This window comes from Sprattus sprattus, assembly GCF_963457725.1.
Source record: "Sprattus sprattus genome assembly, chromosome: 9".
Taxonomy (NCBI): Eukaryota; Metazoa; Chordata; class Actinopteri; order Clupeiformes; family Clupeidae; genus Sprattus; species Sprattus sprattus.
Window position 1 is genome coordinate 16,654,135 of NC_137928.1, and position 18,960 is coordinate 16,673,094.

At 43.3% G+C, this 18,960-nt stretch overlaps 1 protein-coding gene across 1 annotated transcript in view; it reads left to right on the plus strand.

Annotated features, from left to right (window-relative positions):
- Positions 1–1,833: 1,833 nt before the first annotated feature.
- Positions 1,834–18,960, plus strand: part of gipr (gastric inhibitory polypeptide receptor) — a gene marked incomplete at both ends in the record, with an annotated part of 31,613 nt that continues 14,486 nt past the window's right edge. The window contains 5 exons of the mRNA XM_080844979.1: positions 1,834–1,864; positions 2,591–2,646; positions 9,786–9,882; positions 13,306–13,413; positions 13,769–13,890. Coding sequence (XP_080701105.1) covers positions 1,834–1,864; positions 2,591–2,646; positions 9,786–9,882; positions 13,306–13,413; positions 13,769–13,890 — 414 coding nt within the window. The remainder of the gene's footprint in view (positions 1,865–2,590; positions 2,647–9,785; positions 9,883–13,305; positions 13,414–13,768; positions 13,891–18,960) is intronic.

Here is an 18,960-nt window from a genome sequence, read left to right on the forward strand (position 1 = left end):
CAGACATTCCCACGCACACACGCAAAGTCTTTAAAGGTGTTTTCTGCCCCCCTTTGAAGTCAATTTCCACTGCTGCATAGGAGCATGCCGAATCTGTCCGTGCAGGCATCGTTTTCAACTCATTCCCTGCCAAGATCAAAGTTCAATATCCTGTGCGTTCCAACCTCTAACAGTCAGCATCAGGCAACACTTTGCACACCGGCTTTGTTAAAGCGTCTCCAAGGTAGTAACCTTACTGAGTGATGGTAGCCTTTCTTTCTGCTGAAGCCCAAGTGAAATAAAGTGTTAAGATGCCAGCAGGGCCGGAGTGGGGTCACTTTTCAGCCTGGGAATTTCAGGCCCAAGACCGGCCCACTTTTCAATGGTAGTGGAAATTGGATAAATTAAGCAGTAGTTCAGCTCTTACTATCCTGTAGTTTTTTTCCTGTAGCCAATAGCAACAACAGCATCTACACTACAGCATCAGTAACCACCTAAGCAGTGCACTGGTTTCAGCCACTTTATCTACTGTATAACTGTGTCGTTGCTTCAAGAGAGGAGGTCTCTCCCACTGGTATGCCAGGCTAGACAGCTCAGTTTGTAATGTGCTAACAGTAGCTCTGTCATCTAATGTAAGCAGACATTTGCTTATTTTCTGGAGTGCTGAGTTAGGGAGCCCATTCATTTTTCAGGAAGGTTTTTAGGGTCAAGACAAGCAAAATGAGGCAAGTTTTGCATTTGCTGAAAACCTCCTATCCATGCTACCTGCCACAGTGTCCAGAACAACATTCTGGACATTCACCTCAAAGGCAGCATCAGATGAGGCTACTGGTTTATCATCTAAAATCCCCTGGCATTCTTTTCTTTCATCAAGTACTGTCATATACTGCTCTTTCTTACATTAAATAACTTGAATTCATATTGTTTACTCGGTTATCCTCTCTACCTGCACGTGTAGTCATGGCCTCCTCATTGCAAATTCCGGGCTCATCATTTTCAGCAGGAGTCATTTTACTGCATACACAGATCAAGTTTGAGTTTTGATATAAATTTTTGCATAATATTTGGAAAGTCTATGGATCGCCATATATTTGGGTATAAAAAGGCTAATATTTGAATTAAATGTAATATTTTGCTTGCGAATAGGTTGACAACGCTGTAACAATATTAACCAGCACTACAACGTTAGCCGAATAGTTACGTTGCTTATCATTAGGCCTATGTCTCTCTTTACCAGTTGTCCTCTTGAAAATAAATCGTTAAGCTTGGCACATTTGGTAGGGCCGGCCCATCGGTAGCCTATCTGAGAAAACTTTTTGGAAAAGACGGGCTATGGACCCAACCAACTGTATTTGAGAGGGGAGAACTTCCTCGCATGGTACAACCCATGCAGAGGCTGTGGTGTCAGAATGCAGAACGTGTGTAGCCTACTTTAAGAGAAGATGGACTAACGTGGCAAATGTCTAAAAATTTAATTCTCGACCGGCCCCGAAGTGAAGCGGCCCACCGGGAACTCTCCCGATTCTCCCGATTACCCATCCCGGGCCTGGATGTCAGCTCTGTTCTTTTGTTTTTACTATAACGCTCTCTGCCCATCCCTAGGCAGACTGTGGGGGCAGTCAATCGTGATGTTTGTCTGTCAAAGTGATGGTTCCGAGCTGCTTGTCTACAGCCAGGAGACAGTCTCCAGGAAGTAAGCAACTAAAGCTAGGGTGGAGGGGGGGGGAACTGCCACGCATCATTTCACTGCATTAATAATACAGGATTAGTCCATGCACACAGTCAGGGGGTGGTGTTTGTATTTGCTTGAGACTTGGTGCCCGTCTAAATGCTGCATGTGAAGGAGAGTGAGACATGGAGAGGAAGAATAGCAACGTGAAGGAGAGTGAGACATGGAGAGGAAGAATTATTTTATTTTGCTTAACTAAAAACATTGATGCACAAATGGAATATATGATTCTATTCTAGAAGACCTCAGCAATAATATTAGAAAAGGGTTCAATGTTTCCGTGGTTGTTCTTTTTATGTCTCTAAGACGAAAACTCAAAAATAAAAATATCCCGGACAAGGGATATAGACCTTTTAGTGTTAATCTGCCCAGCAACTGGAAATCAGATCAAGGATCAGTGTCTTCACATGCTCACAATATGACCACAGTGAGTAAAAGAGAGCGTTCAAGGTCATGGCTAATCTTCCCTGCACTGAAATGGTCCGACTTAGTCAATTTAGACACGTCTTCACTCAGAAAACCTTTCTGAAATGGTCACACTGCGTACATATGCATGCTTCCTCACTTCATATAAAACCCCCTTTGATTTGCAGCACATCCGCAGAATAAAACAGTCATGCAGTACCCTCGAGTCCCACAGTCAAGTACCGACGGAGCAGCTTAGAGAGAGTGTGTTCACAGACTTTTGCTTGTACGCAAGACCAGCTCTATCTCTAAGTCATTTTAGTCACTTTAAGACATTAAGTCTGCTTTCATGTTGACCAAGGCTCAGACATCTACTGCGTTAAATAACATACCATCTCAAAGCTTTCCCTGGGCGTTTGGGCAGAGATGGATCCTGTGGTGTGGTGTGGTAGGGTGTGGTGTGGTGTGGTGTGATAGGGTGGGGTGGGGTTTGGTGTGGTAAGGTGTGGTTTGCAGTGGTGTGGTTTGGTGTGGTGTGGTCTGGTATGGTGTGGTGGGGTTTGGTGTGTGGGATGTGGTGTGGTGTGGTTTTCTGTGGTGTGGTTTGGTGGGGTGTGGTGTGGTGGGGTGTGGTGTGGTCTGGTATGGTGTGGTGGGGTTTGGTGTGTGGGATGTGGTGTGGTGTGGTGGGGTCTGGTGTGGGATGTGGTGGGGTGTGGTGTGTTGTGGTGTGGTGTGGTGGGGTGTGGTGTGTTGTGGTGTGGTATGGTGTGGGGGGGTTTGGTGTGTGGGATGTGGTGTGGTGTGGTTTGGTTTGCTGTGGTGTGGTGGGGTCTGGTGTGGGATGTGGTGTGGTGTGGTGGGGTGGGTTGTGGTGTGTGAGATGTATAATGGTGCCTACAGTTGTGTCCACTGCAAACATTAGAGAGAAAATATACACTACAATCATCCAAGAAGCTTTTACCAGGCTCAGGCTCAAAGCAAACAAATCCACAAGCCACAAAGATAACAATTGACACATGGTGCTGTGCTGAGCTCCGCCAGTAGCGAATTTACCTCTTTGATGTGATCTGATGTGGTCTGGTATGATGCCTGATGTCAGGGATGTGCAGTGGGATGGTGGGTGGATGTGTCAGGGACATGGAAGCATTTGAAAGGATCTGATATGTAATGGTGTTTTGTACAACTAATTCAACAGTCAATGTCAACTTTCTCTCGGGAATACTGTGTGGATTTAATCTTTTTTGCAGAGATGCCTATTTTTTTCAAAACCACCACTGTATACTACTAGTACTTCTGAGAGTAATAGCAATAATCATTACAATAATACAACAACAACAATCATAATAATAATAATGATAATGATGATGATCATGATGATGGATGACAAAGAAGAGGATGTAGTTTTATCTATGACAAATGAATCATGACTAAAAGTCAGCTAACCCTCCCTGAGCATATTGCACTGTGCCACACCGTACGATGATCAGTGTGCAGCTCAGCTCATTGCTTGTGCTTTGGTGATCTCCTTTGGTGATCTCCTTCTTCCCCTGCCTATGGTGAAACCCCTACAGATGGGCCAGAACATGGTCTAGCGCACGCAGAAGAACCACCATCTGGTGTTCTTGAACTTTAACTTAGTCACTACAACTCGGCTAAAAAAGTACACAATTATACTTTATAATACAAACTTGTTACTTTTCCCTTCTTTGGGAGGGTCAGAGTCTTAGATGGGGGGGTGGGGGGGTGGGTTAACCCCCCTGTCAGTCTCCCTTATTTGGGGGGGTCAGAGTCTTAGATGGGGGGGTCAAACCCCCCTATCAGTCACTCCTAGTGCTACTTGTCTTCCACTGGCACTTATGCTGATAGTCGGCACTTTCGGCACGGCACTTTTTGATGTGATCTGATGTGGATGGATACATCGCTGCACATATTTACACCAAACACGGGGTCATGGGTCTGATTCTGCAGATACAGGTTCATGGGTCAGATACTGCAGATACGGGTTCATGGGTCAGATACTGCAGATACTCTTTCTTTCTGAGCGGTCTCTGGCTGAAGGAGAGGAGATGTTACATTCAAGCCCACCACTCTACTCAAGTGCTTTCCTGAGATGGGCCAGACCGTCAGTAGCCAATGAGAGGAACCCTAGGCAATGCAAATGCTTATGTCCCCTCACATATACACACATACACCCACACATACACATACACCCACACATACACACACACACACACACACACACACACACACACACATGCACACCGAGTGTCATTAGGACTGTGTGGAGTGCGGCCAAGCATTCATCAGGCCGAGCGTTTGATGTGTTAATGTGAAGTCTTGATGCAAAGAGGTATCGAGCGATGGCTTAAATTACGCACAGATTTTTGAAGTAGGGGGTGGGCTTGCTAACGCAGAGATGCGATCGACTGAATAAGGGTTATAACATTTTGCCATGACAACAGATTGGTGAGGATTTAATTTCAACTCTAAATGGAGCCTGTTAACATGTGCATGTTTTTTTTCCGTGAATCAAAATTCAAAATGTATCTCTCCGTTGTCAAAGTTAATCAATTTGAGGGCATCAGCCCACTGGCCTTTGCAGTTTATTGAAGTATACACTAAGACATTTTTTGAAATACGGTTTTGTTCTCTGCTAAAGAACACTTTCATTTATTTTGCTTTCATTGTACTATGATTGATCTGCATAATTCATCAGTGGCCCTCAAAGCCAATATCATTTCATCACCTCAGTACCTCATTTCCATAATCAACCATTTGCTGAAGGCAGATTTGCCAGGCATTTCTTTGATCAGAGACGTGATATCTGGAGTGTGTTGGTTTTTCTGCGGTCAGCCTTTGAGTTAGGATTTGTTTGGATTGGCTGCTGGATTACCGGATATCCTCTGGATTTCCTGTGTCGTCTGGGAAGAGAGTTGGAAGAGTGAAGAAATCAATCAGATCAGAATCACTTTATCCGCAATGAGTACACGAGTTTCTCTCTAACATACACAGAAATCAGACTTGGTGATAAAGTGCTGTGGAAAAATAGTATAAAGACATGGGGGAGAGTTATATATTCAAAGAGTATATACATAAAAATATAAACTCACCCACCCTCACACTCAGATTTACACACACATAAACACATACACAATCATATCTTAACCCCTGCAGCACTGTCTTCCAGTCAATGTGACACTGCGTGTTGTCATTGATCCTTTTGATTTGATGACCCGTAACGCTCAAATGGAACCTCTGTAAAACATCCAGCTGACGGTCCACACTGCAATTCCACACAGCTATAAGGTTTTGAGTTTGTCTGGGGATCTTCTGCAGATTTTCTGTTCTGGTTGGGAATTAAGCTCAAGCCACTGTAGGGGGTTAAGGTGACAGTCTCATGGCTCTCAGCTCATGTCTTTATGAGGCAGTGAGGGATACACACATACACAGAGAAGCACTATTTCCACTGGGCATCCGTGCTGAAGCATTTAAAGCCACACCACATTTTTTGTGACCAGATGGTTGAGCACCTCCCTTTAGAGGAAACCCATATGAATAATAAAACAAGAGCCAGGCCTTGCCTGATTTATCAGAGCAGTTGCTGGCCATACATATTCTACTTGTATTTGTATTTGGAAGATTCAAAGATCAAGGAGGGTGTATTTTGGCTGGGCTGAATGATTTCTAGATCCGTCAGCGATGTCCCCCGACTTAACCTGTGCCTGAGATTAGAGAGTAGAGCTGGAGAACATTCCAACTAATCTAATTCAGCAAGATAAACTCAAGTCTGGCTGGTTAAATTCAACATTCGCTGTTTCTCATTTAAGGTCTTTATATAAGAATTTAGCTGATGTTCTTATCTGAAGGAAGATTCCACACTCTATCAGTATGTGGACTCTGCAAGCTTGTATAATACATTTACATTTAGTCATTTAGCAGACGCTTTTATCCAAAGCGACATACAAAGGACAGAGCAATCAATACATGAAGAATAATCCTACACGTGACTTATGGTGAGTGGGCTCCAGCAACTAAGCTACAGGGTCAAAGCTTCATTAGCATAGCACAGTCAGCGTTGTATGCAACAGCTCCACATGCTTCTCTTCTTTATTTCTCACTTTGGAGAGTACATTGAAAGCAGCCGATTGTCTCACACTGCCACTGTGTTTCTGCTTGTTTTGAAAAGTGCATAATTTCCGCTGGTGTATTGGAGTTTTCTCGTATCAGAATCACACATACAGTTCAATAACTACAGCAGACTCATCTAATGTCCTCCGCTTGCACCTCAGCACTGGCACTTTAGTGTGCACTGTTGTTGATTGAAGTGATTGATTGGAACTTCTGTGTCTTAAATTGGCATTCCTGTGAGCTCTCTGTTGGTGTGTAGCCTCTTTTTGTGCCCAGCCTCATACATGATAACATCTGGGTACACAGTGCTGCCTTAACATACAGTTGTCTTATGAATGTTTGACTATTCGAAATGTACAGATGAGACTCAGTTCTTAACTATTCCTCTCCAGGTTTTTGGTGAAATCATGTTGGACAGGATGACATCTTCCGATCTGTAGTCTGGATCAAAGATGCGTCACCCAAATAGTTATCGCGTTGGTGGAAATTGCGAGTCTCATTTTAAAAGTAATTTTACTATTAGCATATTCTGTAGCCACCGGCAGGTCAGCAGCAATCAGTGTCCACATGGCATCATTGTACTGGCATGCTGAGAGGCATTGTATGCTGAGAATGTCTTTTGACTATTTAATTGCAATTGGCAATGCTTCCCATTCTGCATTGAACATGTCTGTTTCTCAGGCATAAGTGTGATCGTGTCATCGATTTGAAATAAGAAGCAGTCCGTGGTTTTGTATGATGCCTGATGTCAGGGATGTGCAGTGGGATGGTGGGTGGATGTGTCAGGGACATGGAAGCATTTGAAAGGATCTGATATGTAATGGTGTTTTGTACAATTAACTAAACAGTCAACTTTCTCTCGGGAATACTGTGTGGATTTCATCTTTTTTGCAGAGATGCCTAGTTTATCCAAAACCACCACTGTATACTACTAGTACTTCTGAGAGTAATAGCAATGATCATTACAATAATACAACAACCACAACAACAATAATAATAATAATAATAATAATAATAATAATAATGATGATGATGATGATCATGATGATGGATGACAAAGAAGAGGATGTAGTTTTATCTATGAGAAATGAATCATGGCTAAAAGTCAGCTAACCCTCCCTGAGCATATTACACTGTGCCACACCGTACGATGATCAGTGTGCCACTCAGCTCATTGCTTGTGCTTTGGTGATCTCCTTCCTCCCCTGCCGCCGAGCCCAGCCTTCACGGTCAAACCCCTACAGATGGGCCAGAACATGGTCCAGCAGCGCAGAAGAACCACCATCTGGTGTTCTTAAACTTGAACTTAGTCACTACAACTCTGCTAAAAAAGTACACAATGATACTTTATAGTACAAACTTGTTACTTTTCCCTTCTTTGGGAGGGTCAGAGTCTTAGATGGGGGGGTTAACCCCCCTGTCAGTCTCCCTTCTTTGGGGGGGTCAGAGTCTTAGATGGGGGGGGTCAAACCCCACTATCAGTCACTCCTACTGCTACTTGTTTTCCACTGGCACTTATGCTGATAGTCGGCACTTTCAAAAGCACTCCTGTGAGTTTGAGGGTAATTTAGTCATTTCGTATCGGTGTACTCAGTCTCGATGGCTTCCCCGGAAATTACTGATTTGCACTTTATTGCCTGCATAATTTGTTAGTCACTTTGCATGGAAATGTCTGGCGAGTGAATACATGTAAACGCTTTGAAAATAGTGCATATAATGGATGTTGTCTGACAGTTCAATATAGGCACATTTCACTGGCTGATTGTTAAATCATGATTCTGAACATTGAGATGCTGAACTGAATGGTTCATTTGATTCAGACTCATTGGTGACACACTCTGCAGTATGTGTATGTTGTACGTTAATGGGAAGGTTGTGCCAACTACACCTGTCGGTTGTGCCACACAGCAGGAGGGGTCTTTGACAATCGCGTCCCCAATTATCTCTTATTAGCTCTTTGTCGCTATAGACACAGCAGGACTAGCAGGAAAGCTAGAAATAAGTACAGGCTGAGCCTACAGCTCAATCATATTGCTAGAAATTATAATAATCACAATAACTTATTATATCTCTCTTTTTTTGTGCTCTATTCCATTAGTGGTGGCCTTTTTCAGTGAGATCCTTTTAATAACTGCTTAATGATGTGGTAATTATGTCAAGCTTTTAAAACTTGAAATAACTTGAAATGACCTGAATGACTTGAAGACAGATTTTAAAATATAAACAGGGGTACTAATGTTGGTTGGCCAGTTGTTTGATGGAATGCATATGCTATGATGTGTTTTACTGTTTCAAAAAAACTCCCTATTGTTGTTTTGCACAGTTTTGATGTTGTGTGTTGTGTGTTCTGTGCTGTTTCTGTTTTTATACTGCATTTGATAATGCCTGATACTGTTTCTGATATTGTTGACAGGGAATTTAATACCATCTCTGACGTTGTATTTATAACTTATCTGATGCTGCCTCCCTACCATTTATTTGCATTCCAGACAGAAATGCTATGCTATTCTGATGCTGTAGTTATCGTCATATCTGTTTCAAATGATGCATTCAGAGTGTATTTGATGCCATTGATGTATTTGTGATGCTGTGTTTCTCCTCAGCATGATGTGGCCGCTAGTGTGGGCTTCTGAGGGGAGGCCTCTGATCGGCCTTGTAGGGTGACGACGGACTCGAGATGACCAGCCCCACCCCCACCTCAGCACTCGTCTGAGTGATGAAGGTCACGGCTAACATCATCCTCCTCTTCCTCACTCTGTCCGTACTGTGCAGAATCAAGGTAGGTGCAATCACCAATCACATCACTGACACTCAGCTCCACAGGGACTCATTCGGACTAATTTGGGATATAGGAATCCGATCAACAAAGATCTTCAGCAAGTACCGCCAGACTGATGTGCTTAGAAATGTTGTAGAACGAAGGTTGTAAAGAATATCTGGTTCGCTCGAATATAACATGGAATTTTAGAATCTAACATTGTTGATGAACGCATTGTTTAATTAGAATGTTCATATGAGTGCTACTGGTCTGTTTTGTTTTTGTAGGCTATCTGAGAGAGTTGTGTGTGCTTTCCAAAGGTTATTTGGCTTGTTGGATCACTTCCCCCTCTGTTTTGATCACTCACTGAACCACAAACACTGTAATCACCGTGCCTGTAATAGTGTGTGTGTGTTTGTGTGTGTGTGTGTGTGTGTGTGTGTGTGTGTGTGTGTGTGTGTGTGTGTGTGCGCGCGGGTCGGGGGCATCTTTACCCTGGTGTAATTGTACTCCACTGAGTTTATAGATGGTGATTAAATGGTGGCCTAATTTACTGCAGCCGCCCGCCAGCCTGATCAGTGTCAATGGGTTTTAATTGCTCTACCGCTGGCTGTGTCCTAGTCACCGCTCAGAGAGTAGATACCTCTGAAGGCTCTGCGTCTTTGGGACACCAGATAAGAGTCAGATGAGATAAGGATATGTGGCTCTTGTGGTCATGCCCTGTGGTCTGTGGTTTTGCGTCTGTGGGCTTGAGGTAATGCCCTTTTGGTCTGTGGTTTGCAGTCAGCATGTGGGAAGACTGTGAAGGATACGGTGCAAGAATGGAACCGATACAGGAACGAGTGCCTGCTCAAGATCAGCACAGATCCCACACCCTCAGGTAATACACACATTTTATGTACTTTATTTGATTCCACATTACAAGTTAATATCATTTTTTTAGGAAACCAAATGTGATGAATTATCCAACAACTATTTGACCAACAAACATCTTGTTATGGGTATGCATCATTAAGGGTACAGGAAACATCTCCTTTTCCAGATGAACATGCTCCCTATAACAGTTGATATTGAGCAGTACTTAGCTAGCTGTCTGGCCCTTCTTTTACTTAGTCCACTGATGTTAAGTCCACTGACCACCAGCCTATGCACATGGCCTAGACTGCCAAAGACAAGAACAATGAGGACACATTTATAGCCACAGCTTTCAATGGCAGATGTTAGAAGATGGTATTTCAGTTTTTTTGTACAATAGGATTCCTCCATGAACAGGTCAAAGGCACAGGCTACTTCAAAGAGTCTGACTATTTTTTTCCTCTTGTGATATGCAAATGATGTCTGGTGTGTTGGGAATTCCTGAAAAGCAGTTTATGGATGAGTTAAACCAGTGGGACTTGACAGAGGTATGTTTGTATAGTTGTTCCTGAGGAGCACAGGGCATCTGGGCAGCGATGAGGTCCACCAGTCTGTCATGTCTGGCAATATACAGTCCTTTGTAGGAAGGGCAACTGTTCATGATGTGTGGGCTACTGACTCCAGATGTTGTGGTGGGTCATGTAGCATGCATAAGGGGGAATGAATAGATGGAAACCAGAGGGAGAGATTGTATTTTGTGGGGAGAACCTGTAGTCGTGCCTTCACACAGAAGATGAGTATCTCATCACTGATGGTGGCATTATTGTAAATGGCATGTGATGTGGAGTGATCTGCACAGGTGAGTTTGGCTAATTTTCCTTGAAGTTTAAGGCTGGACCAGTACTCCATATTGTGGCCCCTTTGGATGGTAAGAAGGGTTTGCCTAGATGTTGATGGTAACAGGAGATGGGTGATGTTATTGTGTTGCAGCCTGGCTTGCACTGTGATTGATGGGTCATCCACCACTGCATCGGTGAGCTCTACTGTTTGGTGGTTGGAGGTCCATTTAAGCTCGGTGCCTGTCCTCCAGCACAAATCATTCAGGTCACGCCAGTCTGATGACACACCAAATCCCTGTGCCTGGGTATCCAGCTTGCCACTGCTCTTTCTTCTGAAACCCAGGAAGTTATCCTCACCACTGCCTGCACAAGCCACTTTGCGTTTATTAAAGTCCAGCAGTAATGATGCTCTTGCCAGGTGTCTTACACTATTGTCATCACAGTTTAGCATATTGACTAGATGTGACTGCCTTGCTGCTGTGTACTCTCACATACAGTTTGGAATGCCAAGCCCACCGTCCTGTTTCTTCTGGAAAATAAAACATTGTGTAGAATGTGTGTTGAGGCCCAGCCATTTCCTTACAACTTGCACAGTTTTATTGTCCATTGTGCGCAGATCTTTTTGTGGGATATGAACATTCGCGAAGAGATGTTGTATTTTGGCGAAGGCTATATCTCTGATTGCTTGGACTTTCAGAGTTGCTGGGAGAGGTGAAGTGTCAATCAGGTCCAGTCTGCTAATAAACTGCTGAACCAGATTGGTCACTTGTTGGCTCCAATCTCCCGCGATGTTGAATTTATGCCCTAAGTAGGTGTAGCTTTCTTGTCTGGCATACACTCTGAGTGGCTGGCCTGAGATGGTGAGGGCAGGGGGTTGGTCAGTCTTGGCTCTATACCAGCGGTTGCCTCCGCTCCTCCTCTCCCAAAATACTGCACATTTACTCTGTTTTACTTGTAGGCCAGACCAGGAGAGGAAGCTGTCGGTGCAAGCCATCATGTTCTTTATGACTCCCTCATCACAGGAGGCAATGACCACATCATCAGCATAGCCCTGGACTGGGTTTGGTGACAACACTTGGGGTGGGGCATGTGTGCACAACCATTTCAGCCACTGGTTGATGGCAATGATAAAGTTGACTGCACTCCATGGGCAACCAGTTTTAATTCCCACTTCCAGTTTTACAGGCGGGGTGAGGTGTTTACCACAGATCACTTGCAGATAGGAATTACTGTAAACATCTTTTACTATATCACAGTAGATCTTTGGCAGGTGTATGTCCTCCAGTGAATTCAACATGACTTCATGAAGCTGTGTACCAAATGCGTCCCTAAAGTCCAAGAATACCACATACACACACACACACACACACACACACACACACACACACACACACACACATACTGTATATGCATGCCTTGCATGCACAACCACATACAAAAACATCAACAACAAAACTCAATCATAAAATCGAACTTTAAGGATCATGTATGTGACGCCCCGGCTCTGCCATGCCGTCAGGGGTTACGGCGCTTCCTCCCACTGCCTATGTGGTGCTCTTATACACAAGGCTCTGTGGTTCTTATGTGTTCATGTCTCCTGTTATTCTCCCTTCAACCTGTAGGAGGAACTGGAGATAAACAGCTGTTGTTAATGAGGGGCGGGGCTCCATGTGATGAACGTCACTATATAGCTGTGTCCTGGGAACCTCAGAGGGAGACTCATTTCTGCTCTGGCCTGACGCTGGAAGGCTGGCTGCAGCATTCCCCTTACCTTTAGTTTATGCATTACACATAGTCAACATTACTGACGTGCATGACACCCTATTTTACCGACCTTCTCACTTACTGACTTTTGTATGTATTTGTAAATAAATGTTATAATTGTTAAACGTTGCCCGACGGTGTCGTGTCTTCCCTATGTCATGGCTACTGTGAGCCAAGTAACCGTGACATGTATTAATTATACAATTTATTTGAATTTTAGATGCAAAAAAATGTAAACCCGCGTTCACGCTTTGTGAAAGTGTTAACTTTGGAGAGAGAAAGTGTTGGCTGGAACCTTTTCCTCATCTTAGGTGATCCAAAGTGATGCAATATGTCTGCCCTAAGTCTGCTCCCAGCCTTGCATATTTCTCCCATCCAGCTCGCTAATCCCACTCTGTTGCCTTATCCCCCGGGCCCCCGGGGTCTTAGTAACACATTAATGAACATTAATCTGCCAACATGAAAGAATGTGACCCTAGTGGAGCCAAGCACACACACACACACTCACACACACAATCACACACACACACACAAGCTCTTTGGCCTGTTTGAAGGGACAACTATTGTCTTGTTACATTTCCATCTGTGAAAAAAAATATGATATAATTACGTTATGCAATATCGTTTTAAAGTTATATCTAGAATCTCATGAATACAAATGAAGTAATTTCTCTCACCATCGCTATGGATACCTTCACTCTCATTTTGCATATTGCATCTATTACACATTCTGTTTTTCACTTCCTTCCCTTATCTCTCTTTCTCTGTTTTCTTCCCCATTTGTCTTCACTCTATTCTCCCTCTCTCCCCCCTCTATCATCTCGTGTGTTTCCGTGCTCTGCCAGGTCTGGTGTGTGGTCGCATGTTCGACATGTACGCCTGCTGGACAGATGGCCTGCCCAACACCACCGTCAAAGAGCCCTGTCCCTGGTACCTCCCCTGGCACGACCTAGGTACATCTGTTAGTGGGTAGTGATGGCCAGGGAGCTCACACTGGCACTCTAATAAAATGTGTATCTTATCAGTATTGAGTAGGGGTGAGAAAGAAAAGTAGTATGTTAGGCTTCTGAAGGCTACAATTTGAGTAACCATTTTGATATGTGATCATATATGTTGAGTGTAAAATTTAAATAAGCTCAGCGACTCCACAGAAATACGGGAAATTGATGTTGAAGGTCTTCTTTGCTTTTGATTCTTTGATTATTATTTATCTTTTTTCTATCCACTGCTGGTAACCATCTTTCTTTTTTATTTTATTTTATTTCTGCACTTCACTCAAATTATTCCTTGAATCTTCTTCTGTCTCAGTCCAGAATGGCTTTGTGTTGAGGGAGTGTGGTCCAGACGGCCAGTGGGTTACCAATAATAGCAGTCGTACCTGGAGGGACCACTCCCAGTGCAATGATGATGGCGGGCAACAGAGGGCGCAGGTACAGAACAGCACTATGCTTGCATAAAAGAAAAGTGGGTTCTTTCAGGTGGTGCAAAATCGTTTGAAACACACACACACACAGACACACACACACAGACACACACACACACACACACACACACGATGACCTCACACAAATGGGAGCAGGACAATTCCTGGGATCTGAGAGAATACATTAAGTAAAGATTTGTTTCTTATCAAAGCCAATCTTCTTCAAAGCCATTTTTACTCCTGAGAAAATGTATTTAAAAAAAGGGCCCCAGCAGTTGATTACTGATCCCAAGCACCTGTTGTCCACTCATATAACCTCCTCACCCCCTGTCAGTTCTCGCATCACTCTCACTTCACTCCTGGACAATCCATCAGGATGGCTCGAGTGCCGGATCGAGCACCGGATCAAGCGCGGATCGAGCGCGGATCGAGCACCGGATCGAGCATCCTCCGATCTCTCCAGCACAGAGTTTACAAGTGGGGGATACAAAAGAAAGCATGCCTTTAGGGGTGCAAGGGGAGAAATTGTACACTCTTTGAACAACAAAGGGATGTTTGTTCAATTATCAGTCAAATGTATACAATAATGGCATTTCGAATAGGAAAAAGTAGTACAGTTTCTTACAACAACACAGTCCTCTGGCTAGTCTAAAGGCATCTACTTATAGTCTCCTCCTCATGTGTTTTCGTGCTTTGAGTGCTTTGACGTTGTAAACATTCATGGGTTTGGATCCTCTTAAGCGTCAAACAATTCAGCAGCATGACGTACAGTGAATTTGACACTCCAATTTCACATCAATTTCAGCTGTTTCCTGTCCACATGATTTTACATTGTCTTTTTTCTTTGTCTAGAGGCAGACTAGCAGCTTATTTGTGACAAAATTGTCCTCTCTATCACTCACTAAGCCAGGGAGCAGAGATGCACATTGCCATGCCAATATGTAGCACAGTTACCAAAAATGCAAGAAAAAAGAATGTGTCTTTGAAGCCTGTATATAAAATAAGTAAAGCGTTACAAATCACTGGTGACCGGCAATTATGTCAAAATGTGGCACACACCTTTGATGTTTTAAAGGCAGAGGCAGATGGTCATTCTTTCCAATAACAAATATTGTCCTGGTGTGAAATGTGTGAAGTAAGTGTCTCTTAGTGGACTTATCTCTGAAATGAATGGGACAAGCTTCACATTCATGTGACTAGTTTGAGTAGCTTTTCTGGTTGAGAAAGGGCTCTATCTAAGAGTACGGATTACGTCTCAGGATTGTTATGGTGACAGGAAAATCCTAGTAATTTTGTCCTTGGGGAAGAAGCTTCCATTCAAAGCTTTTCTACTGGGTCAATTTCCCAACCTCATTAAGAATGATTTTTTGAAAACGTTTCATATTAAATGTCCTTAAAGCAACAAGATGCAGGAATTCATCACTTTTTGTGGTGTGATTTTAGGCAAATCATTTTGGTACATCCTCAAAGTCATGGGAAGGATAGATAAACACTCCTGACCTTCCTACTGGCCAGGTCTAAACCCCTCAAAAGACCCCACCCAACTATATAACCGTTTCTGCATGCCTTTTAAGTAGTTAGCTTGCTTGTTTTAATTTTACTGTTCAAACATTTCTGAGAGGTAATTTGGTACTGTCCTATTTAGTGACTTACAAGCAAGCAGTAGTGCTTTAAAGCAGGGGTCTTCAACAGGGGGTCCGCCACCCCCAGGGGGTCCGCGGAGGTACTGCAGGGGGGTCGCGAAATCTTTGGTTGATAAGACAATTTTTTTTTAATATTTCTTAAAAAAAAAAAAATAAATAAATAAATTCAACCAGTTTTTTTCCCCACAAATTTAAATGTCTTCCGAATCAGAATTGTATTTATTCCCTTTAAATTGACATTAACATAAATCCAGCATATTGTAGCGAACGTATAAATTGATCGAGAAGAAGTTATCATTCAGTCCAATCGACACATTCAGCTACCCACAGGAGCTCTCTCAAGCTGGGCACCGGTTCACTCACAGCACCTTTCATGCAAATATGACAGCACAGGCACTAGCCAATCAGATCGCGTTTCTGCTCAAGTCTAAAGAGCGCGAAGATCAAACATAAAAGATGGCAGACCAAACTCCATAGCTGGTCTTGTTTTTACCTATAAATTGTTAGTTTGACATTTTTTTTGCTTAGATTTAAAAAAATAAATAAAGAGAAATAGACACTGTACAAGGTCAAAAAACGCTACTTGTAACTGAAAAATAAGTCTGAGAGGATTTGCGAGGTGTATGAGCCCCCTAGCTAATGTTAGCATGCTACTACCTACAGTCTTAACAACTTGCTAGCAGTGTGATTGGTTTGTTGACCTGTCAATCTCACTATAACATCTATGTTGTCAACACAACTCCATGCGCCAGACTCCTCCTCCGTCATCCGTTGGATCGTGTCAGTCAGGAGTTATTGAAAAGAAGATACATCTCACTAATGTGGGAGGATGTGTGCCATCGACAGATGCTTGAGGATTCACTTTCCCTTTTTGACTGTGTCTTTTTTATGTATGATGAAATAAAAACATATATCTGTGAATTATTTGAATAAGTTGTTAGCTCAGAGTTGTTTGCAAGATGTATGTTTATAAATGGCAGTGGCACGGCCACCCTGTACCTTTCATGTTGTTAAATGTTAAATTAAATTCAATGTTAAAAAAATGTAAAGTTAAATACGTTGTTCAAAAATGCTAGGTTAAATTCAATGTTAAAAAATTAAAATGTTAATGAATATATTAACCTTTGTATTATTTGAATAGCTTAGTATTGAATACACAATAACAGGGTAGCTATGTTTATTTGGCACTAGGCCCAGTATATTATAAACAAAATTTTAGGCAATTTATATAGTAGGGGGTCCCTGCTCATCTCGCCATCAGTTTGGGGGTCCCTGGCCTGAAAAACGTTGAAGACCCCTGCTTTAAAGTCAATGTGTCTTACTGGAAGCCAGTATCTTTTCAAGAACTCTAGCAGCTGCATATTGTCCTCATATTGAAACAAAATGTCTTAAAGTGAAAGAAACTGTTACAAACCTTGGTGTTTTAATTAATTGCAGTTTTAACAACCATGTCAAAGAAGCTACTAAGTCAGATTTTTACCATCTCAAAAAACATAGCCAAACTTAGAGGCCTTATGTCAAAACATGACTTAGAAAAACTAATTTAGGCCAAGCTGAAGCTGGTTGATGGTCTTTTTAGCTAGGCCTGTGAAAAGATGATTGCAGTAGTCAACCCTGCTGGAGATAAAGGTAGCAATCCAGCAGCACTCTGTTACTGGTGGGAGTTAAAGAGACAAGTGAGTTCCATCGAGACCCTCTTGTATGTGGGAATGTGTGTGTGTGTGTGTGTGTGTGTGTGTGTGTGTGTGTGTGTGTGTGTGTGTGTGTGTGTGTGTGTGTGTGTGTGTGTGTGTGTGTGTGTGTGTGTGTGTGTGTGTGTGTGTGGGTGGGTGATATGCAGTTGTGAAGGATTTCGTGAATATAGAAGAAGTCATTACTAACTGCATTTTCAGCTTTGCAGTATAGCTCATGATCATCTGTAAGTGTGTGTGTGTGTGTTAGTCTCATTTTTCATACTGTTCCATTTCCTGTCTGCCATTCATCACCCACTCTCGCTCTCTCTATGGCAATCGTTAAGTCTTTCCACCATCTCTTCATCTCCACCCTCTTCCTCTCCACCTCTCTTCATATCCAGCCTCTACCTCCATATCTCTTCATCTCTTGACACCTTCCTCTCAGTCCCATCTCCCCCTTTTGTATCACTAACTTCTTGACTCTCTCCTCTCTCTCTCTCTTCTGTTCTCTTTCTCTCCTCTCTCACTCTTCTGCTCTCTTTCTCTCCATCCTCTCACTTCTTTATCCTTTCTCTCATCATTCTCTTCTGTTCCTTTTCTTTCCTCTCTTTCTTCTGCTCCCCTTCTCTCCCCTCTCTCTCTTCTTTTCTCTCTTTCTTTCTCCATTCTCTCTTAGTTCTATTCCTCTTCTCTCCTCTATCTCCATCTCTCCCCTGACTTTCATTTTACTCTCTCCATGATTCTCTCTTCTCTCTCCCTTTCTCTTCTCTTCTCTTCCTTGCTGTCTCCCTCTTTCCCTCCATCCAATCTTTCTTTCTCTCTCTACCTCTCTCTTTCTCTCTCTACTTCACCCCTCCCCTCCACATGCTGAGGCACCTCCCTGTGAGCAGAGGCGGTGGTGTGAGTGTGGGTGTAATGAACTCTGTGGAGAAGTCTGCTGGCTTTTTAGACAGAGTACTCTCTCAGGCTGACTCCTGGCTTTCCTCCAGAGCTTTTGTTACAGCACAGCGGGAACATACATACATACACACACACACACACACACACACACACACACACACACACACACACACACACACACACACACACACACACACACACACACACACACACACACCTCGCTCACAATGCCAGAGATAGATGGACTCCATTTGCTCTGAGGTTGGATGTCGAGCTGTTGAGTAATGCAGAGGACTAATGGCACATATCCAGGCCCCCAACAGAGAGTGCAGAGGTGTCAAATACATATAACTACATGATAGTCAGCATCCATTTGCACGTTTCAAAACCCCTGGAGCTCTGACTGCTGGAGAGTTGCACTCCTACAGGGAAACCCATGCTGAGGTGGAAGGGTACGCACCAGACAAAGTGGGATCCCACACAGGTGGGGGTTGGGCTGAGGGCTGATAAAACATTATGCATAATGACAGAAACCAGAAGCGGAGCAAATTAACCAAGTCAATGGGACGGTGTGACCGCTCCTCAGGACAGGAAGGACCCCATGACGCCAAAGTCAACAGCACACCCTTGGCCACTGGGGCACTAGAAGATCACCATGGGGATTGGAAACTGGATACATACATGGTAGAGAAGCGGCAACATTGGGCAGGCAACAAGAGGAATGACCAGCAGAGGCACCGACATCGTAGGGTATCAGCGAAAAACATACCAGACAGGGCAAGGAAAACCCTCGTTTACTCCGGAAGAGATGACCACAATCACAGCATCAGGGGCAGCTATCAAAAACCATGGCAACAACAT